The sequence below is a fragment of the Phacochoerus africanus genome, chromosome 10, assembly GCF_016906955.1.
Source record: "Phacochoerus africanus isolate WHEZ1 chromosome 10, ROS_Pafr_v1, whole genome shotgun sequence".
Lineage (NCBI taxonomy): Eukaryota > Metazoa > Chordata > Mammalia > Artiodactyla > Suidae > Phacochoerus > Phacochoerus africanus.
Genome location: NC_062553.1, coordinates 72260876 through 72283860, shown reverse-complemented (window position 1 = coordinate 72283860; position 22985 = coordinate 72260876). Strand labels below are relative to the sequence as shown.

The 22985-nt window shown below is 46.7% G+C and overlaps 1 protein-coding gene across 8 annotated transcripts in view; it reads right to left on the bottom strand.

The window, feature by feature from the left end:
* SHROOM3 (shroom family member 3) overlaps positions 1 to 22985 on the bottom strand; it is a 347616-nt gene that overhangs the window by 24182 nt on the left and 300449 nt on the right. For all 8 annotated transcript variants that reach the window (XM_047799667.1, XM_047799666.1, XM_047799670.1 and 5 more), the window contains 3 exons: positions 20773 to 20904; positions 11369 to 14594; positions 4495 to 4568 (listed from right to left, as the gene is read on the bottom strand). In XM_047799667.1, coding sequence (XP_047655623.1) covers positions 4495 to 4568; positions 11369 to 14594; positions 20773 to 20904 — 3432 coding nt within the window. The remainder of the gene's footprint in view (positions 1 to 4494; positions 4569 to 11368; positions 14595 to 20772; positions 20905 to 22985) is intronic.

Below are 22985 nucleotides of genomic sequence, written 5' to 3'. Positions count from 1 at the left end.
GTGGTATAGGTTGCAGACACAGCTCAGATCCTGAGTTGCTGTGGCTCTAGTGTAGGCCAGCGGCTACAGCTCAGATTTGACCCCTAGCCTTGGGAACCTCCATATGCTGCAGGAAGTGGCCCTAGAAAAAGGCAAAAAAAAAAAAGAATGCTGCCTCATTCTCTCTAGGTGCCACTCTCATGGGGGAGGGGGGGACAGTCTGTTTGGAAAACGTGTGTGGGCTGCTGACACCAAAGGTTTTATTTACAACTTTCTCTTCCTCTCCCAGTGTTTCCATTTCTTAAAAAGGAACGTAGAAAGAAAAGGGAGTCTCACCTAAGGAGCTAATAAGCAGTTACCGCTGAAGAAAGAGACAGACAATAATGGGCAAACAGGTGCATGGTGGTTTAAAAAGTGGTCCTCTAGGCTTCAAGGAAAAACCCAACAATTTCTGATACTTTTGGTATTGTGTTCAAAAGGAGGCCAAAGTAAGACACATGTCTGCAGCACTGCCTGCCTGCCAGGCAAGAGTGAATGTGAGGATAAAAAAAGTCTGCAGCAGGAGTTCCCGTCGTGGCGCGGGTAGTTGACGAATCCAACTAGGAACCATGAGGTTGCGGGTTCGGTCCCTGCCCTTGCTCAGTGGGTTAACGATCCGGCGTTGCCGTGAGCTGTGGTGTAGGTTGAAGACATGGCTCGGATCCCGAGTTGCTGTGGCTCTGGTGTAGGCCAGTGGCTACAGCTCCAATTCAACCCCTAGCCTGGGAACCTCCATATGCCTCGGGAGCGGCTCAAGAAAAGGCAAAAAGACAAAAAAAAAAAAGTCTCCAGCAAACCATCATAATATGCAAATCCCCATTTGTAGCTCTCTGACTAGTGAGGGAATGAATCTGGAGGGCAGATGGCACTTTTTGTTTGATAGACCCACTCAGTCCCTAGTAGGAGCCCCAGCACAGGCCTGCCACAAAATCATCTACATGCCAGGTGAGGGTAAGACAGCAAACAGAGGAAAAAGGCCATGAAGCAACAAATTAGCTCTTCTTGTGCCATTCTTTTTTCTTTACTCTAAATGCCGACAACTGAGCAAGGGGTCCAGGCATTTCCCACTCAGATGCAAACCTTCCCCTCCCATTGCAGATCCTTTTCGTTTAGAGGCAGTTTCTTTACCAGGAACCAAATATCCAAGGGTGCTATTCTGTCCTTCCTGGCGGTAACTAAATGGAAACCCAGCGGCAGGAGATTTGCCCAGGCTGCTCTTTATTCCCGTGTCTTGTTCATTTTGGTACCCCCAGATCGGGACAAGAGGTACCGTCTCAGTAAATGTCTGCTGAACAAATTATTTCTCTTCTGCCCAACTGCTGTTTAGACTGTACACGGTGAACTGTTTTTAAACTCAGCATCCTCTAAGAGGACAGGGGGTAAACTGGACTCTGATGCTTTAAGGACTAATTCAGGCATCTTCATTTTGCTTTTTAAAAAGGGGAGCCATCACTAAAACACACAGTAAAATCGTAGTTATCTTTTAAAGATCTAGCCTAAATAAACCTTGATATAATATTCCTCATTTATAGGTTTATAGGAACCATACTTAAACTGCATTTTCTTCAATGTAACAGAGTTTAGTTTGGCTGAGATTATTTTTCCCTGGTGATTGTTTTCCAAGAATAAAGAATAGAGACAAAAAGATTTTTGTTTCTGGAGTTCCTGTCATGGCTCAGGGGAAATGAATCCACTAGGAACCATGAGGTTGTGGTTCGATCTCTGGCCTCCCTTAGTGGGTTAAGGATCTGGCACTGCTGTGGCTGTGGTTTAGGCCATCAGCTGTAGCTCTGATTGGACCCCTGGCCTGGGAATCTCCATATGCCTTGGGTGCAGCCCTAAAAAGCAAAACAAAAACCCCCAAAAATTTGTTTCAGTCTCTCTCTCTCTCTTTTTTTTTTTTTTTTTAAGATGGGTAGACTTTATTGTAAATAAATTACACATCCACAAAGTGGATTTTTTTGGGGGGGGGCGCACCTGCGGCATATGGACGCTCCCGGGCTAGGGGCTGAATCGGAGATACAGCTGCTGGCCTACACTGCAGCCACAGCCACGCAGGATCCAAGTGTGTCTTCGACCTACACCATAGCTCACAGCAATGCTGGATCCTTAACCCACAGAGCGAGACCAGGGATCAAACCCACATCCTCATGGATCCTAGTCGGGTTCGTTAATCACTGAGCCAAAGGGAACTCAGGGATTTTTTTTTTTTTTTTAAGCTTTTGAAAGGTCCCCTGGGTTTGACATCCTGTCACCTAGCTCTGCTTCCATGCTCTGGTCCAGTGACAGACTGTTTTAGTCTCTTTAAGAATAGAGTGTAACAGTCAAACATCTGCTGATACGTATCCAGGAATCTTAATATTCAAGAATGAAGTTTTGTTAGTCTCATTTCTTCCCTTCATAGCATTTTTTAAATGTTAAAAAACCTAAAATTTACAAACATAAAATTTACTACTTTAAATTTAAATTCATTTCAATTTGAAATTCTTTTTCTTTTTTTTTTTAGTCTTTTGTCTTTTAAGGGCCACAGCAACAACTTCTCTTTTCTCCCTTCTCCAGTCCTTGTAACCACCATTCTACTTTCTATAAATTCAACCACTTTAGATACCTCATACAAGTGGAATTATAAAGTATGCATGACCAGCTTATTTTGCTTGGCATAACGTCCTCAAGGTTCATCGATGTTGTAGCATGTGACAGCATCTCCTTCTTTTTGAAGGCTAAATAATATTCCACTGAATGCACACAGCACCTTCTGTTTATCCATCCATCAGTGGACATCTAGGTTGCTTTCACTTCTTTGCTACTTGGAACAGTGCTGCTGCAAACATGGGTGTGAAAATATCTCTTCAAGACACTGCTTTCTATTCTTTTGGGTTTATGCTCAGAAGTGGGATACACAGCAGATTTTTAAGTTTTTGAGGAACCTTCATAATGTTTCCCATGGCAGCCTCACCATTTTGGAATCCCACCAGCAGTGCACAAGGGTTCCAGTTTCTCCACATTCTCACCAACACTTGTTCTTTTAGGGTTTTTTTGATAGCAGTCATCCCAATGAGTGTGATTTTGATATGCATGTCTCTGCTGATGTGGAGTGTCTTTTCAGGTCCTGTTGGCCATTTGGAGAAATGTCTATTCAAGTCCTTTTTGTAATCGAGCTATTTGATTTTTTTTGTAGTTGACGTTAGTTTCACCCGAAGACTTCAGATCAATTCTCTTTCGGCAGAGCTCTGGTTTACTGTTGTTAGTCTTCTTCTGTCTCAAGCTTTTATTTAATGCACCCAAACTAACTAAAGTCCTCAGCCTCACCTTGACTACTTTGTTCACTTTAGGCATAGCTACAGGAGCAAGAGCACGGAACTAGAGATGGCTGCTCTTGGCAGTGAGGGAGGTAACTCAATACCCACTTCCTGATCGTGCTGGCGGTATTAGGTTGAGCTATTGAGAAGGTGAATACAGAAAAAGAGAGGAACGACGACTAAATGAAACACCACGAAAATTGAGGAAATGCCTTGAAAAAACATGGAGCTAGTAGGGAGGGTCTAACTATATTACATAAAAGATTACAGTAGATAGATAGCCCTGTAACGCTGCGATAAAATGATACACAGGCATGTGGTCCAGGGGAAACTCTCTTTGGAAATTTCTGCTTGTTTAGCTCCAAGTGACTAGTTCAACAATTCAAATTCTAAAAATTGTCCTATAGTTATATCTTTCTACCAAGGAGAAATGATTTTGACGGCAATCTTTTAAAAAGGGCTTCCTTGCTATTTTGTATATCTAAGTGCCTAAAATAACGATTTTAGAGCTTCATTTATTATTCATATTATTAATTATTATTATTTATTTATTCTGGTGCTTCCTGTGAGTTTATTTTGCTCTTTGAAGCTATTCATGAAACTCACATTCTTCCCCTTGTGCTTTTTTCTGCAGACCTGATCCTTTGGCACAGAGCCAGAAGAGAGGCCCTGCGTGTGAGAGTCGGAGGATATATTTGAGAAGAGCACATCTGCCAACCATTTGGATACTCAACTTACTAGAATTCAACCACTGCCTCAATAGTGCACGTCTCCAACCTACTTTATTTTAATTGTTCATTTTCCTTTTCTGCCGCACCCTCAGCTCATGGAAGTTCCTGGGCCAGGGATCACATGTGAGCCACAGCTGCAGCAACACTGGGCCAGGGATCAAACCCGCGCCTCAGCAGTAACCCATGGGGCCACAGAAACAACGCTAGGTCCTTAACCCACTGTGCCACAGTGGAAACTCCAAAAACCTATTTTAAATAATATTCTTAGGAAAAGCCATATATAAATAAAAAAATAAAGTTCCCCAGGGCTGAGACAAACTGAAATGGCAGCACGCGATACTATAAAACATCATAATACCACATCTTAATTTCTGGTAGAGAGAACAGAAATATTTAACTCCTGCAGCATTCATAAGGCAGAGGGCATCATAAACACACATACATACCTGGATCCTGGGCCAGCCAAGTAGCATGGATCCTTCACAAGACCAAAGCCATTGTCTTCCCCCAAAAGCACATCCTTAAAACATAAGCCACAGTGTTATTACCAACAGACAGGTATTTAAATTTACCAAGGGGAGGAGGTAGAAAGGAAAAGGAACATGTTTTGGAGGTCTACTATTTACTGTTAGGCACCATGGCGGCACTCTTACATACTAACCCACTTTATCCTAAAAGCCCCCAGAAGTATTGCTAACTCCACCGCGTGGAAGAGGACACGGGCCCCAAGTGGTTAGCCCCCAAGGTCACAAGTGGCAGAACCTCAGTCTATCTCACCAGGTGCCTCTCCTAATAAAGATATTTGCTAAGCAAGAGAAGTTTGACAACAATTATCTCTAGGTTTCAAAAAACAACTGCTATACCTGAAATATGATGCAAATTATTTCAAAGGGCCAAGTTTTGAAACAGCAATAGGGAAATATGGGAGATGACAGGAAAAGGATAGGTTACTGAATTCAGCAAAAATGTCAAGAATTAGATATGAATCTGGTTTATAATCGGGCAGACACTGATTTGATTAATTAATTTTGTCTTTTTAGGGCTGCACCTGCAGCACATGGAAATTCCCAGGCTAGGAGTCGAATCAGAGCTGCAGCTGCCAGCCTACACCACAGCCACAGCAACACAGGATCTGAGCCATGTCTGCCACCTACCTACACCACAGTGCACAGCAACGCCAGATCCTTAACCCACTGAGCAAGGCCAGGGATCAAAACCCACATCCTCATGGATACTAGTCAAGTTTGTTACCACTGAGCCACAGCAGGAACTCCCTGTTTTTATTTTTAATAAGGGTATATATAGGTTTCCTGAAAGGGCTGTAGGTCAGTTTTTGACAGTATAAAATTCAGTTCACTTGAACAAGGACTAATTGCTTTTCACCCGCTTTCTCTCTCGCCCCCCAGCCCCACCCCGCCCAATCAGCAGTAAAGGTACTAAAAAGCAATGAAAAGGCAAAGGTGGGCATAGGGCCAAAGAACAAACAACCCTGAATATTGCTAGTAACTGCAGCCACCTCTTAGTGGGCATTTACTGTGTGCCAGACACTCGGCCAAGTTCTTTACAAACCTCAAATTATGTGCCTGGATAATTTGTGATATTTCTCCTGTAATTTAATCTGTGACAATGGGGACAGGGCGGTAACTGTGCCCAGAGAAGATAAGTATCTTACCTAGTTAAGTAAATGGAGGAGGAGCTAGGATTCAAATGCTGATCTCCTCAGAGCCTAAGGTTTACCCCTGGGATGGCAAGGGGAGTGGTGGCTGAGCTGGACGCAATCAGATGGCCGTGCTTTGAGAGAAAGGAATTCCCTGTGCCGCGGACTTGCTCAGTTATCACCAGAGGGAATGGGAATTCCTCGTCTCCATGACACTTTAGGGTCCCTTTAAAGTCTTTCTCCACCCCACCCCCTCTGTGGACCTGAATGTTCAGCTTTGCCAGCAATTAACTGGAAAAGTCTCTAGGTCCCTTTAAAGCTCCTAATCTAGAAATGTTCAAATATATATCTTTCCATTCTATTATTTCCTTTGAATTACAGCGTGAGCTTGATATTTATGTGGGCGTCAATAAAATAATGGGAGTTAGACCCAGTAATAGGCCATTGAGAGACGCTTCCAAATCTCCTATCAATGGAAGCACCATCTGGGCAGAAGGATAATGCCTTCCCCTTCTAGTAGAAAGCCTCTTGTTGCATTTATTTGCTTTGTTTGGACATATATGCACGGCTGAAGACTTCATTTTCTATAAAGTGGTAGGAAGTACAAATTATTTTGGCAGTTTATGAAAAAGCAGCGGCTGTGTGAGAAAACCTAGGTATAGGCTTAGACCAACAGAGGCTGTTGTTAAGTGTCTGTTTTTGCTAATTGTCATTGACTTAAAAACACACTTGTTCTTATTCTTCATGAGTCGCAGCACATTTAAAATCATCCATCCTTTCAAATCTGAATTCTCACTCTTACTTTTGAGTTCTGAGTTAGGTATCCTAATAGCTCTGTAACCAGTGAAATATGAAGACAATATTCATCTACTTTGGAATATCAGCTTCAAGTATCTGCTAAAAGGAATTAGAAATTCATTTTATCTATCTGTCTGTCTGTCTGTCTGTCTGTCTGTCTGTCTATCTATCTATCTATCTATCTATCTATCTATCTATCTATCTATCTGCTTTTAAGGGCCGAACCTGTGGCATATAGAAGTTCCCAGGCTAGGGATGGAACTGGAGCTGCAGCTGCCGGCCTACATCACAGCCACAGCTGCACTGGAGCCAAGCCACATCTGTGACCTACACCACAGCTCACAGCAATGCCAGATTCTTAACCCACTGAGCAAGGCCTAGGATCAAACCCACATCCTCATGGATACTAGTCGGGTTCTCAACCCACTGAGCCACAATGGGAACTCCCTAGAAATTTATTTGAAAAATTTAAAAATGTTATTTACATGTAAATGACAGTAATTGATTACTGTTAAAGTGCAATCAATTCACTGGCTGGAGTTTTCAGATGTAAGATGTTTAACTTCATGTCCCTCCCACCCACCCAGCCCCAGTCTTTTCTGATCCTAAGAAGCAGTATGGTATAGTGACTTCAGACTTCTGGAGTTGGACAATATGGGGTCAAAAGCTTGATCCATTACCTTGGGCATATTTCTCACCCCTTCTGTGCCTCATTTCCCTCCTCTGTAATATAGAGGTAACAACAGTATCTCCTTCTTGGCACACAGGTAGGATTAAGTTTATGCCTATAAAACACAGTACAATGACTGGCACATAATACACATTTGATTATTAGTAGCTATTTGTAACTTCACACTTTGTGGAAAGCTGATTCTGTTACTTATCCCCAAGTGCCAAAGGGCCTGTGGAGAGGTGCTAAAGATGATTTACAAGCTGCCTCTTACAGACTCCAGCCTACATCGAACCCTGTGGGGCTCCTTGCACACAGCAATTTCCTCAGCAGTTAAGTGTATGTCACATCATCATACGATGAATGTGTTACATGTCAGAACTGAAGATCTCTGAAGACACAGGGGGAACCACAGAGGACCCTAACTCAGCATCTGGAAAAAAACAAGACCCGATCAGGAAACCTTTCTTCAAAAGGTTTCTTTTTATAGCCTCTGCTATATTTTAGAACTATGCAATGAAGAGGTGTGAATTTCCAATATCCAAGGTAGAAAAATGTTTGGATTTGTTTTTGTAGCTTTGCAGGCAGGGCCTACCTACTTTCAAGAAGTTAAGTTTTCCAAAATCTCATAGAAAGGAGGAGATAGCCAAGAATTTGATGTGCCCTTCTGCTCCATCACTATTATCCATTTGTTCTGCAATTTCCCCTTTCCAATGAAGAGGGATTAAAGAAGAGGCAACGGGAGGCTGCCTGCTCAGAGACAGACCACAGCTGGCTCTGGAGAGGGGCAGGCCTGGGAGTGTCTGAGCTGCTCTCAGGCTCTGAACAGTGGCAGCTTTCTGCAGTCATCATCAGGCCCAAGAATGATCAATTTTTATAAAGAGAAATTGATTTCCATGCTGACCTTGTTTTGGAAGCAGAAACTCTCCTCACTAATGGACTTTTAAAAAGGAGCCGAATCTTTGTCAAAAGCTTGTAAAATCCTGCTCTGTTAGCATCCAGCTGGCAGGAGCAAGCAGCATCTGTTGAGGATGCCCTGGGCTGAGCCAGCACTGGAAATAGACTCTGTATTTTAGGTTTAATTCAGGGGGCAGGCTAGTCTCCTCAGAGACACTTCATTTCTTGGAGTTCTCTAAAGCTGAGATGCGAAAAATTCATATTTAACACCTTCCCCAAAGCTTGACTGGGTAATGGTAAAGTTCCCAGAATTTATTCAAATTAAAAAAAAAAAGTATGTTGAAATAATAACCACAAGAATTGTGTGGAGACTGGTTTTATCTTGTTTTTAACTAGTTCTACAACCAAGGTAGATAACGGATGTATGAAGAAGATCGAGGGGCTGACCTTGCCGTGGACCAGGTCTCAGGGTAGGTGCAGTGTGGCTGCTGTGTGAGGGAATGGAAGAGGAAGCCCAAGAACACAGCCTTGGTGCAATGGCAATCTGAGAGATGATAACCTATTTTCAGAATTTGTCCGAGCAAAGCAGCAAAGTATTTCACATTGAAAGATGTTCCTCCCTCTGGCAAGATATTCCCCAAGTTAAATAATTTCTAAATGTGGTACTCTATTGAAGAGAACATTAAAAAATGTTCTGTATTTAGTGCCTGTCTACAAAACGTTTTTTTTGTTTTGTTTTGTTTTTGCTTTTTATGGCCACACCCGAGGCATATGGACGTGTAATCACATGCCGCACCAGGCTAGGGGGTTATTTATTTGTTTATTTATTTATTTTTTGCCCTTTTTTTTTTTTTTTCCTAGGGCTGCTCCCATGGCATATGGAGGTTCCCAGGCTAGGGGTCTAATTGGAGCTGTAGCCGCTGGCCTATGCCAGAGCCACAGCAATGCAGGATCTGAGCTGCATCTGCAACCTACACCACAGCTCACGGCAACACCGGATCCTTAACCCACTGAGCAAGGCCAGGGATCAAACCCGCAACCTCATGGTTCCTCGTCAGATTCATTTCCGCTGTTCCACGGTGGGAACTCCCTACAAAGTGCTTTTTAATAAAAACAAAGAATTGGGATGTAACTGGGACCAGTGCTCTCTACCACTTACGGTTGAGCTCTATTTCCCAGCTTACCAGGCTTGAGAAATATTTGGAAGGGAAGGCAAAATAACATTCATAACCATCCAACCAATTCCCCCAAAGAGAATAATGACATCTAGTGGGGAATAAACAACAGAAGGTGGCTTGGTTTTCACCTAAACATTTCTATCTTCTTTAGAACATGGGGAGAGAAATGAAGGAAATGTTTTGCTTTGCTAGGCAGTAAGCTTCTAAAGCCCACCAAACTAGCCAGAATGGCATGTTACAAATATGGATTTAAAAGCGTTTTAGGGGCAGGGTAAAGAGGAAATTAGCCCTGTTCTTCATTCTAAGGGGAGGAAAACAGCTCTCGGAGGATTGCTTCTATAGATTTTTGTATGCGTGTGTGCATACCAGGGAGAAAATATTTCTGAACTGAATATAGCTGGAAGGGAGCCGGGTCATCTCTCAGAAGGCTGTGTATGTGTTTCAGAAGCAGTGCAGCAAGTGCATTTCTTAGGCAGTAATGGCTAATCTCTCTTTGTCTGAAGCTGCTTCCTCTGCCTCCCACACACAACCCCCAAACCTCTGTCAACGTCCTTCCCATCCTTGACAGCCTGGCTCAAATCCCATCTCCTGCAAGAGAGGCGCTCTCAGATCCCATCAGTCAGAATGAATCACTTTCCCTCCCATAGCATGTTACTTTTGACCACCACTAAAGCTTTCATCTTAGTTCTAGAAAAATTCTTATTGTGTGTTCATTCTAGAAAAATTCATATTCTGTGCTTAGTTGTGAACCCCGGCAAGGCATGAGGCTTATTCTCCTTCACATCTCTTTCAAAGCTATAGTCCTTTTCATAGAACAGACATTCTACAAATGCTTGCTGAGTGATTGAATTCTCTGCCAGGGAAAAGAGAATCTGAGGGGTGTTGTAACCTGTGGTTCCATATACATGGACTCCTCCTATCCTTCTTACCTGGGTAGGGAACCACAAGGCAGGATGCTGATCTGCAGTGCAAGTGAAGCTTAAGGACGGTCTAAGAACTGAAATTAATGGACTCCTGGGAGTCACAGGGCTTGGGTTTTATTTCTAGCTCTGCCTAAAATTTCCAGTGGAAAGCGCCTCATGATCTTGGCATGGTTGGAGCCTCTGTTAGAAAGTTCCTTTATGTCAGAATTTAAAAGTCTGACATTCTTCCATCTTGCCAAGGTAGTGCACAGAAAGAGCTCAGATAAAAGTCAGAGAGACATGGGTTTGATATGGATAATATATTCTATTGCACAGGATACTTATGAGGATTGATGAGATGTAAAGGCATACTTAGTTGAGGGCCTGAAACTCAATAACCAGCAATTATCAAAGCCAGTAACTGTACCTATTTTGTAAACGCAAAAGTCTAATAGAAACAAAGTGAGTGTGAAGCTAAAATCTTTAAAATGAAACACAGCCTCCATTACATGATTGTTTAAAAAAGACCAAAAAAGCAAAACGCAGAAAAAAAGCCAAAAACTCAGATTAGAAAAATTAATCCCTAACTTTTCCTAACCTAATTCTTACACTGAGAACTGGGTGACATTAAAATGAAGTCATCACATATATATACATGTATGTATACACACACACCACACACTATATAACATGTACACGCTAGGACCTAGGGATGGATACCAAAATCTGCCTGATGCTATACAAAGTGTCATAGTATTGCATATAACCTACATACATCTTCCTGTATACTTTAAATCATCTTTAGATCACCTATAATGTAAACACCATGTAAAGAGTTGCCAGTGTGCTGGCAAATTCAAGTTTTGCTTTATGAAACTTTCTGGGATTTTTCCAAATATTTTCCATTCCTGTGCCTAACCAGGGATATGGGGCTTATTGTGTGTGGTATGTCTATAGGCATAGATACACGTATACAGATAGCTACATGTATACATATGTATCTACATAAGCTATCTATACAGCTGTATAGATTTCGCGGTGGAGCTGTATCTCCTAAGGATCTCATCCCAGAGGGACATTGAGAAAGACATCACTTTACGAAAACAAATACTAGTCTCTTGCACGTAAAAGGAAAAAGAAGGGAGGAGGTGGGCTTGGAGGAGCACTAAAGCTTCCAGGATGGACGGGGCAGTCCTAGGCCCTGCGGCCCGCACGTACCTGGCGTTTGTCTGCAGTGGGAGATGACCGTGACCTCACGTGGACTGGGACAGCGCGGACGTCCAGGCGCTCTAGCAGGTCCTCGGCGGACATGGACTTCGCGGCCCTCCCGGCCGCAGCCCCCCAGGGGGAGGGCTCTCCAGGGGTCCTGTCCAGCCTTTGGGGGCCTTTTGGCCCACTGTTGGCGCCACCAGGCAGCTCTCTCGGGGCTTGGTCCCCGCGGCGCCGTTCCCCGACGAGGAGGCGGCTGCCGGCGAAGGAGCTGCTGCGATCTCGGGAGGCCCGCGGGGGCTCCCCGCCACCCCCCGCCGCAGTGGCCGGCAGGAGGGTGGCCTCCCGGCGTGGGGGCAGGCTGGGCTCCCGCAGCGAGGAGAGGCTGGAGGCCGCAGCCAGGCCCGGGCCCTCCAGCGCGGGCTGGAAGTAAACACTCTGGGCGCGCTCCCGCAGCGGCCCGGGCTCCTGGAGGCTGCAGGCGGTGGTGGCGGTGGCGGTGGCGGTGGCGGGCCGCTTGCCGGTCTTGCGCTGAATGTAGTCGGCCAGGGCGCTCTGCTGGAACTGCTTCAGCTCGGGCCCCGACAGGCTGAGGGTCGAGCAGGCCCTGCCATCGCGCTCGAAGATGAGGCGGCGGTCGGCCATCGAGTTCTCCAGGCCAGGTGGCCCCTTCCTAGGCGGGCCCGGCGGCTCCGGGTCGGCCTCCTCTGAGACCCCCACCTCGTGCATCTTCTCGGGCTCTGAATATGATCGCTTCTTCTGCTCGGGGGTCAGGCGCCGGCGCGGGCCCCTCCGGGCGGTGGGCAGTGCGGGCCGGGCCGGGTCGCTCTCCGCAGGGGTCACGCTGTGCCGCTCGCGCGGGGTGTGCGGGGAGGCGGCAGCCGGCGCCTCCGGGCTGCGCAGCCCCACGTGGGCTGAGGCGGGTCGTGGCCCCCTCGGTCTGGAAGTCGAGGACGTCCCCAGCTCGAGGTCCCGGCGCCGAAAGGAGGTGGCCCCCAGGACGCGGGACTGCGCATCCTTGATGCTGTTCCGGTAGGCGCGGCTGAAGGGGGCGTCCAGCACGGGTGACTCGGGCGACCCAGGCCTGTCGTCCCGCCAAGCGGCCTCCTCGGCCTCGCTAAAGAGCTGGAAGGTGCTCTGGCTGCGGAGCAGGCGAGCGTCCCGCCTCAGGGGCTCACCGGCCCGCAGCGAGGGGCCCCAGCCAACCTCGGCACCACGTCTTGGCTGCTGACCACACGGCTGCCAGGACATCTCTTCCGACTTGGGATCCCCGTTTTTGACGTGCAGTTCCCCATTGCCTAGCGCTTCTGCGCCTTCGGAAAAACGGATGTGGGCTTTTGTCTCCTCCAAGTCATTCCCCACAGTACTGGACGTCGGGAGTGTCCTACTGGGCCTGTAGTTATGGCCGTAACTAGAGCTGCCCGCACTCGGGGGTCTCTGGCTCCCTTGCTCTCGTTGCTCGATCTTGAAAACCTTCTCGAGCACCGAGCAGTGGGGCTTCTCGTACTGAAAGCCCTGCAGAGCCGAGGCGCTGCTGGAACTGAGCCTCCTACGGCCTAGACTGGCTGTCTCCTGGGGGGGTGGGGAGGGCGGCTCTTCACATCTTGGGTCTGAACTGTGGAAAGAAGCCAAGGCACCAGTTCTCCCCTCGGGCCTTAGATAGGAACCTGACCTGTCCAGTTGGCTCCTGTGATTGGGAGCAACTTTCCTTCCACAGTCTTCTGCCTTGCTGTTGACTACACAGGGGGCTGGGCCCTCCAGGTACATCTGCTGGGCTCCCCGGCCTAGATCCAGGCCGCTCTGCCCCCTTAGATCCTCGGGAATGTTCTGGAGGGAGGAGAAGGCAGATTTGGTCTTGCCAAAGTTGCCTGGCATGCTCTGGCCTAGGCTGCCTCTGTCGGGCCTACCCCGGAGGTTGGCGTTGTGGTCTTCATGGAAATCTCCGTCCCAAGGCTCTGGGGGCAGGAAAGATCTGTCATCACCCACCTCCCAGGCCTGAGCCTCGGGGGAGTGGGGACCGGGGTAATGAGAATATTTGTTGCCATGGGTGCTTTTTCTCTCACCGGGATGGGGGCTGTTGCCGTGGAGAGGCATGAGATGCCTCTTCAGGGAGGGATCCTCTTCGTTTTCAGGCACCGAGGGGAAATGAACTTTGTAGGGGACACATTTGGCTGACGTCTCAGGTTTCCTCTCTACTGGGGACACTGAGTCATAGTCTAGGGGCTGGCAGAAGGCAAAGCCAGGCCTGCTGGATCCGTTCTGGTTCCCGTTCTCATCAAGGGCAGCCACCTTGTTGCCAGCCCCCTGGGGAGCTGTGTACCCACCCTCCTTGGCCAGCGCAGGGTAGAGGGTGCCGTTACTGCTCACGGAAGCCCGGGGCACCTGGGCAAAGTGCGGCTCCAGGGAAGGTACCGGGTAGATGCCAGTTGGCAGCAGAGGTTGGCCAGGCTGGGCTTTCTGGGTGTAATTATGCTTGGGTTTCATGGGGGGGCTGTTTTCTGGACTCTTCTCTAGCACGGTATGCAGCTGTTCCTCTGGGAAGGCGGATTTCAGGGCACCTGCTGAATTTGCCAGAGGCCGGCAGAACCGTTTCTGATCCAGGCTAGACCAAGAGCTGGGCCGCTCTCGCTGCCGAAAGGCTGCATAACTGTCACTCCGAGCTGGGGGCAAGGGTGCGGCCACTTTAGGAGGCAAGTTGTCAGTGGCAGTCTCCAGGGAACTGGGGCACTGCTGGCTCCAAGAGGAGGGTATTGTGCCCTTGCTCCGGGGAACATTATGCCATTTCTCATAGCTCTGACCATCTGTTGAGGCTCGGGCCTCCCTCCCGGGCAGCAGCAGTGCTGCCGAGTTCACCTCATACTCTGCTGAGACCCCCCTCCGGGGATCATAGACTGTCTTGACGTAGCGGATGTCTGCCTGCCTCATTCCTTCCAGGAGGCCACCTCGAGCAGAAGTGGCATCCGTGGAGCCTGAACGCTCCCGGCCAGACATGCCAGGAGGTGGATACTCGAGGATGCTAGAACTGGTGGAGAAGGAGCTGTACGCCGAGTCTCTCTTGTTATGGAGGTGGCCGAGCTGGTCGATGCTGCTGGTGGACTTGGCCGGGGAGAGAAGGTGGCAGGCTGGGTATCCCCCGCTGGGCTCCAGGCTTTCCATGCTCCCCTGGGAGCTGCACTGGTCAGGGCTCCGCCTCAGATAAGCATGGTCGTAGCTGGAGAGGTCACTGGTGGAGGAGCTGCAAGAAAGGCAGGCAAAGCAGTCAGCACCGAGCCCTCATCAATCGGGCGGTGTCCAGGCACAGCACCCAGCTTATAAATGTACTCTTGTGCAAGATGTTTGGTTTCTGGAAGGGTGGGTGAAAGGGCCATATTTGGGCCTTGCTCGGCCTCCCCACATGTCGTCACTAGGAGTGACTGCCCAAGACTGTCACCAACGTGCCTCTAATTAATCACCCAGGCTCGCCAGGGGAGAAGCAGGGGGCACGCAGAGGCCACGCAGCACACTGATGTGATCTGCTACGACATTCTGCACATGCCAAGAAATGAGAGAGGTGGGCAAGCAAAGGGGGGGAGGGGAGTGATGGAGACTGACATTTTGTGTCTCCTGTGGGAAGAAGGGCACCGCTTAGTAAGAGACCAGGCATGCAACTGGCTGAGGGACACTCTGTACATGTCCATGGCTTTAGTTGACATCTTTCCTTTTTATGGAATTAAAGGGCTACTCCCTGGCAATCTTCCTGGAATCTCAACTGTACAACAGACAATCTTGTTTGTGGTGAGAAAGCCCAACACAAAACTGGATGAAAGGAATACAGAGAGGCTCGGTAAGAAGTCTCCAACACCGGAGCCCATCACCCACAGATGACCTCCCGGCGTCGTACACTGGAGGGTGACACCTTCTCCTTCACAAGCTCCTCCAGTGACCCTCAGAGCCTGCTGGGGCAGGGGAGGGACCTCACTCCTGGCAGGGTACATCCCAGAAAGTGCCATGACACAGAGCTCCTTATAATTAGCCTTAATTATAAACTCAAAATACACTTCCCCAGCATCCTGGGGGAGGGAGGATATAGACATAGGAAGGAATAAGCAGTTCAATAACCAAAGCGCAGTCTCCATAGTTCAAACACTTGAGACTCACTGCTTTTTAAAGAAGAACCAAGAGTTCTTGCCTAAAGTTTTCCTTTTTTTTTTTTTGTTTTTTGTCTTTTTGCCTTTTCTAGGGCCACTCCCGCAGCATATGGAGGTTCCCAGGCTAGGGGTCTAATCAGAGCTACAGCTGCCAGCCTACACCACAGCCACAGCAATGCAGGATCTGAGCTGCATCTGCAACCTACACCACAGCTCATGGCAAAGCCAGATCCTTAAGCCACTGAGCAAGGCCAGGGATCGGACCCGCAACCTCATGGTTCCCAGTTGGATTCGTTAATCACTGAGCCACAACGGGAACTCCAGGTTTTTCATTGTTAAATGAATAGGCACCTAAGTGCTATGAAAAGTCATGGACTTATTACTGTTTTTCTAGATTCCATCTAAGTAAATACGGTGTCTTACTGGCCGCGTGTGTGATAATGCTTTACGGCTGGACTGTCTTCAGAGCACATGGGAAGTGACCAGAAGGAACATAATCGGAGTCAAAACTGGTGCTGGAATTCAAGGAAAGGAAGGCCACATTTTCGGCCACTCCCCTCCAGAAGGTAATCTTTCTCTATCAGGGCAAGTGAACTCACTGAAGGGAGCAGCCCGCTTTGGGGCAGACAGGTGTAAATTCAAGAGAGAAACGAAGAGAAGAGCTCCTGAGGCAGATTAGGGAAATCAGATCTGGCACTCAGGGCCATGGCCATATGTCACTGCCAGCTTTTGCCACCATGTTCCCCTTTGCATGAAGAGGCTGTGTTGAAAATGCACCTGACATGGCTCAGGTGAGCTTGATCCCACATGATCCACTCGTGCTTCCCTTTAGCTCCTCCAACAGAAGATTCAGAGCTGCCACTCTGAGGGGACAAGGAAGCAGTAGATCCCACAAGAGCTGTTTTGCTCACTATGCAGGTGGCAGACACTGCTTAATTCTCCTCCCAACTGCTAAGAATGTTAGCAGTCTTTTGCTAAAAGGATAACTCAAATCTAACTGAGGAACATGCAAAAAAACAAAACAAAACAAAACAAAAAAAAAACAAAACAAAAAACAAAACAAAAAAACCTCAAAGTGCATAAACCAGTGGGTTAACTGAAACAACTACCAAGTCGGAGGAAATGCCATCTCCTCAGATCTCAAAATACAGATGATATTTAGAAATATGAAATCACTGGTATACACTGCTCCAGGCAGAAAGGGTAGAGTGGGGTCCATCTCAGAGCCAAAGGAAATGCAACCCACCAGCCTCCGATGGAATGTGACACACGCATGCTTCTCCCTGCCACTCAGAGAGGGCTCTGTCCCTTGGAATTCCCATTCCCAAGCAGACTGGGGACTATGACAAATAGACCTATGCTGTGCCACTGAGTGCCCTGACATGGCCTTCTAGGAACAAGTTCTCCTACCATGTTCTGGAGGCCGTCCTTCTGATTACCCTTGCCATTCCTGCTTCCAAGATGGCACGCTTAGTGATGGTCGAGAAGAACTTGGCATGAAGGTCTGCGACCCCTGAATAGTTTCAGCCCACGCAGAGATAGCCTCATGCTCAAGAGGAGCACACCGAGTGTGTCAGACTTCTTACTGTGGTCTGGCGACTTCAACCTCATTTTCACCCTCCTTCTTGCTCGCTGCACTCCAGGTTAGTGGGCAACTTACAGCCTCAAACGTCAGGGTCTTGGGAGTTCATCCTCATGGTTCCCACCACAAGAAACGCTCTACGCCAGCTCACTCCCTTCCTTTATTTAAGTCTCTGCATCAGCGAGGACTTCCTGGACCTCACTCTCGAAAACGTACCTCTCCCCTCCTTCCTCCCTGTGCCTCTGCTTTATTTTTTTCTTCATGGACATGTACCATTTGACATGACATCCTATCTGCTTAAAAGTACTTTCTAAATACTTAAAACACAGCAAAGAGCACAAAACATGTGTATGACAACATTGCCTAAAGGTACATCCGGAACCTGAATTCCTTAGACGATCAGATATGTTTGGATAATACTGAGCTAAACAAGTTGAATAACTGTAGTTACTTTAATTCTTTATTTTTATTTTTTATTATTCTTATTTTTTAGTAGTTATTTCCCCAATACTTTTATTTTTATTGTTTTTAATAGTTATTTCCCCAATTTTATTATTTTTTAATAGTTATTTCCCCAATACTTGGTAGTTACTTTAAGATGTCAGAGTCCGTCATACACTGTTGCTTATGTGATATGCTTAAAGGAAAATATACAAAGCAGTGTTTTCTTTCTTTTCTTCTTCTTTTTTTTTGTCTTTTCTGCCATTTCTTGGGCCGCTCCCGTGGCATATGGAGGTTCCCAGGATAGGGGTCGAATCGGAGCTGTAGCTGCCGGCCTACACCACAGCCACAGCAATGCAGGATCTGAGCCGAGTCTGCAACCTACACCACAGCTCATGGCAACACCGGATCCTTAACCCACTGAGTGAGGCCAGGGATCAAACCTGCAACCTCATGGTTCCCAGTCAGATTTGTTAACCACTGAGCCACGACGGGAACTCCACTAAGCAGTGTTTTCTCAACTTAAATGATCCCAGAAACTTTTCTCTAAGGAGCACCTAATGGATGATTATTCCAAGGACTGCATCTGGGGAAACAATAAATATTCTGGGGTAGGGGGTTTTATGTCTTCTTCAGCCCTCTGCCCTCAGTAACTGGAAATCATCCATGACATAGAGAGTATTCCAGGCATATTTGCTGAAAGAATGAATTGATGAACACGTACGGCTTCTTCAATATTTTAAGACTGTTCTTTCAGCCTCTCGGGAGGGAACCAGATCACATGACTTTTCAAGGCTTCTTCTAAAGTCCCAGGCCTTTAGAAGTTCTGATACTTTAGGGCCACTGTGGGACTTCCAGGGGACAGCAAAAAGACAGTGATGAGGGTCTGACAAAAGCAGCTGAAGTACGATTGCAGTGAAATTCCCGATGGGAGCCAGCAGACAGTGCCAATGACGTGTCTTCAGCCTCTTTGAACCACTCTCTCCCTCTCTCTGGCTTCTGCCCAGGCCCAAGCTCCCTCCTCCTGCTTTAAGAAGAATGAGAAACAGAGCCACACATTTAGGACAGGGACTGGGTTTCTGGAGCTAAAGGAAGGCTGTCCCAGGGGTGTGGAGCACCAGGCCACTAGATGCCACTGTGCTCCTCGGAAACGTGATGCAGAGCTTCTGCCAGAGCTGCCAGCGGGCGGCTGAACAGACCATAGGACGCTACGTGCATGCGGGGGCAGAAAAGAATCTCTGTGCTGTGTCATCCGGGGTGACCTGAGCTTCCTATCTCCCTCTGCACCCCACACAGAGCTCTTGCCCTGCCAGTCACTCTGTCGGGGGAGGCTGTTCTGAAGCCTGAATTAGAGGGTCAAGATCCACACCCCTCTGGAGGCTGGGACGCGGAGGAGGAATGGCACAGCCTTCAAAATATCGTACTTCTCTCTCTGCCTTCTTTTCTGTAGTTTAACTTTTTCTAGCTTTGTACATATTCTAAATATATGTTAAAATCACACTGTTTATTTCCTACTTTTCAAATAAATTGTTTTTTTTTTTTAAATACGGTATTACGTATTTCTGAAGCCAGCGCCGCCTTCTCCTGGGGCCCTGGGGAGCTCCCCATAGTTACTGCGAGCAGTTACTCTAACACAGATTGCAGCTGCCTCATTTTTCTCTTTGGGCCAGTGTGTTTTTTAGGGCACAGTATGACATCAGATTTAGGGTCTCCTAAGGCTAGGGGGTTAGGAGGCTCCAAAGGGCCCCATTGCTGAGGGGTACTCAGTGATACACACCTGCACTGTGTAAGTTTATGGCATCAACCCAACTCAAAGCTAGGTTTCACGGTGCTTCGGATAAGTCTTCAGCCTAATTATCATAATTGGTTTTCATAATTATTGAGTGCCTCCTACGTTCCAGGAACTAAACTAAATGTTTTACATATGTTATCCTGCTTAGTCCTCACTACGATCCAATTAAGTATGTATTATTAATTTTATTTTGCAGACAAGGAAACTGAGATCAAAGAGGTAAAGTGATTTACTCAAGCTTAAGTAACAGGAGGGGAACTTGAGATTTAACTGAGGTCTGGAGTTCCCGACGTGGCTCAGTGGTTAACGAACCCGACTAGGAACAATGAGGATGTGGGTCCGATTCCTGGCCTCGCTCAGTGGGTTAAGGATCCGGCGTTGCCATGAGCTGTGGTGTAGGTGGCAGATGCGGCTGGGATCCCGTGTTGCTGTGGCTCTGGCATAGGCTGGCGGCTACAGCTCCAATTGGACCCCCAGCCTGGGAACCTCCATATGCTGCGGGAGCAGCCCCAGAAAAGGCAAAAAGACAAAAAATAAATAAATAAATAAATAAAATAACTACTGTAGAGGAATGTTAGCTACTGGTTACATGCCACAGCTCTGAAACCTGACTTGGGGGCTGGATGTGAGTCTTGACTTGGGGGCTGGTCAGATGTTTGACCTTGGCCAAGTCTGTCTCTCCAGCCTCACTGTCCTGTCCTGTGAAAGGGGGTTAAGGACACTGTATCTGTTTTGAGGGAGTAGGTAAGGATCACCCAAGATGAAGTGCACACAGCAGTGATCGGGGTGCACACTGCTTCTGTGGGAGCTAAGTTGTTAACTCGCCTTAAGAGAGGGAGAAAAACCAAGTGTGAAGTTCAAATACAGAATTTGATCATTCCGATAAAAAAACAGACATATGTGACTACAGAAAGAAGGACGTGAGGCATGAAGGGAAGGGGATGTCGCTGCTTCCAGCACAGGTTATAACGTGTAATTGAGAAATGTCTGTCTGACGGAGAATCGACAGACCCCACAAGGATCTCAAATGGCCAGTCAGCGCCCAAAATAATCCTGGCCTCCCTTCACGCCACTCTAGCCCAGGATGTGAAGATGACTCAGACATGTTAGGGGTTTTGAGAGGATGAGGCTAGTGGGTAGAGAGATATAATACTCAGCAGAAGTATAAGCAGATAGTCTAGGAGTTCCTGTTGTGGCTCAGAGGGTTAAGGACCCAACATAGCGGCTGTGAGGATGCAGGTTCGATCCCTGGCTTTGTTCAGTGAGTTAAGGATCTGGCACTGCCACAAGCTGCAGTGTACTCTGGCAGCTGCAGCTCAGATTCAAACTCTAGCCCAGGAACTTCCATATGCCGAAGGTGCACATGGAAAAGAAAAAAGAAAAAAAAAAGGAAGAAAAAAAGAAAATAGTCTTTTCTGGGAACAGGACATCTTAGAGTAGGAAGCCCTGGGTCTCAGTCATGGCCACTTACCTGGAGTGGTAGCTTTGGGGCCAAGGAGTGCCGATCGAGCCCTGAGATATCTGCATCATGCTGGCATCGGGTTGGTTTTCGCCAAATTTGGTTGAATGCCAAGAGTGAGGTCGGCCTGCAGGTTCACTGCGCCTGGGGAGACACGGGAAAGGGACCCCCAGCATGAGGAACAATCTCAGCTGATCGCTTCATCAATGAGATTTATGGACTTTGAAGCAGAGCCTGCTGTATCCTCAGAGATTGAAAACAATCAAGGAAATACTCTTAGTAGCCATTGTTATTCTCTGCTTTATTTTTATTTTTATTCTGACAGAAAAATATTGCAAACTTAGTTTACAGAATTCCCTCATAAATCTTAGGGCACTGTTGGTGAGAATGCTAATCGGTATGGCTACTATGGAAAATAGTGTGGAATTTCCTCTAAAAAATTAAAAACAGAGCTATTAATATGATCCAGTGATCTCATTCCTGGGTATCTAGCCAAAGGAAACAAAATCAGGATCTTGAAGAGGTATCTGCACTCCCACGTTCACTGCAGCATCACTCACAACAGCCAAGACACGGAACGGATAAAGAACACATGCAATGTACATACAATGGAATATGTACATTGCATGGGAAAGAAGGAAATCTTGCCATGTGCCACAACTTGGATGCATTATGCCAAGTGAAACAGGCCAGATAAAGAAAGACACATATTGCGTGATCTCATGTATATGTAAAATCTAAAAAGGACAAACTCAGAAAAATGGAGTAGAGTGGTGGTTACCATGGGTTGTGTGTAAGGGAGGAGGCGGGGATTTGGGTCAAAGGGTGCAAACATTAAGTTATAAGATTAACAAGTTCTGGGGAACTAAAGTACAACAGGGTGATTAGAGCTAATAATACTATATCACATGCATTCTTTTTATTTTTATGTTTTGGCTTTTTGGGGCTACACCCACGGCATAGGGAGGTTCCCACGCTAGGGGTCCCATCGGAGCTGTAGCCTCCGGCCTACACCCCAGCCACAGCAACGCCAGATCCGAGCCACATCTTCAACCTACACCACAGCTCACGGCAACGCTGGATCCTTAACCCACTGAGAGAGGCCAGGGATCGAAGCTATGTCCTCATGGATGCTAGTCAGATTCGTTTCTATTGCACCACAACAGGAACTCCTCATATACATTCTCGAATGGGAATAGACTTTAAGTGTTCTCACCACAAAAAAAGAAACAGTAACTCTGTGACTGAATAGAGGTGCTAATTAATACAATGGTGATAATCACTTTGCAATTTATAAATGTATCAAATAAAGATGCTCTACATTTTAAACTTATACAATATTGTATATCAATTGTATTTCAATAAGGCTGGAAAAAAAAATCCCACATAATCTTCACCTAGCTCTTGTAACATGTTAATATTTTTTTGGTTTATTGATTTAAAGCACATGAAGTTGTCTTGGTCTTTCTTTGTACTACTTATTATATGATACGATATAATATAACAGGGAGCAATAATCCCTGCCCACCTCCCAAGGGACTTTGTGTGGCTCTATGGCTTAAAGCTTTCTGGGGATTCTGAAGTCCTCTGTCATATCCTGATGCTGAATAAATGCTATTCTTTTAATATCTTCGTAATAAATACATAAAAATTAGCAGCTACCTTGGTGTTAACACTGCCCTAAGCTGCAGGATATAAACGAGATGCTCTCCAAAACAGTTTTTCACTTTGCAAGTCAGTGCCTTTACTTCTTACTATCCTGCCCTTATAACACAAAGAACTGACAAAGCCAAAGGGAAACCGTGGGTGTCCTTCAGGCTGTGAAACTAAAGAATGAACTTGGTAACAAGGATTACACTGCTCTAGAAGGGCAGAGTCAGGGGAGTAGTTGTGCTTCATTTTTGGCAAAAAAGGGAGGTGAGTTATCATGTATTTTACGCTGAGAACTTTTGAACAGTAAGACTGTAGGGGAATCTTTCTGCGGCTTAGAAACACTTTTTTGAGATCCAAGAATCCACTTTGATGTGCAGAAAGTAAAGCTACTAGTACCTATTCCTTTGCTAGTCTGCCAGTACCATTTCAAGAGTGTTACGTACATCAGAATAATAATAGCCCAGGTGTCAGGAGATGTGGGTTCTCACCCCTGCTTTGTTATTAACTTGCTGTTTAGGCAAGTAAGTAGAAGTTGCTTTTCCACTCAAGGACTTTTGTTTGCCTAAAAACTA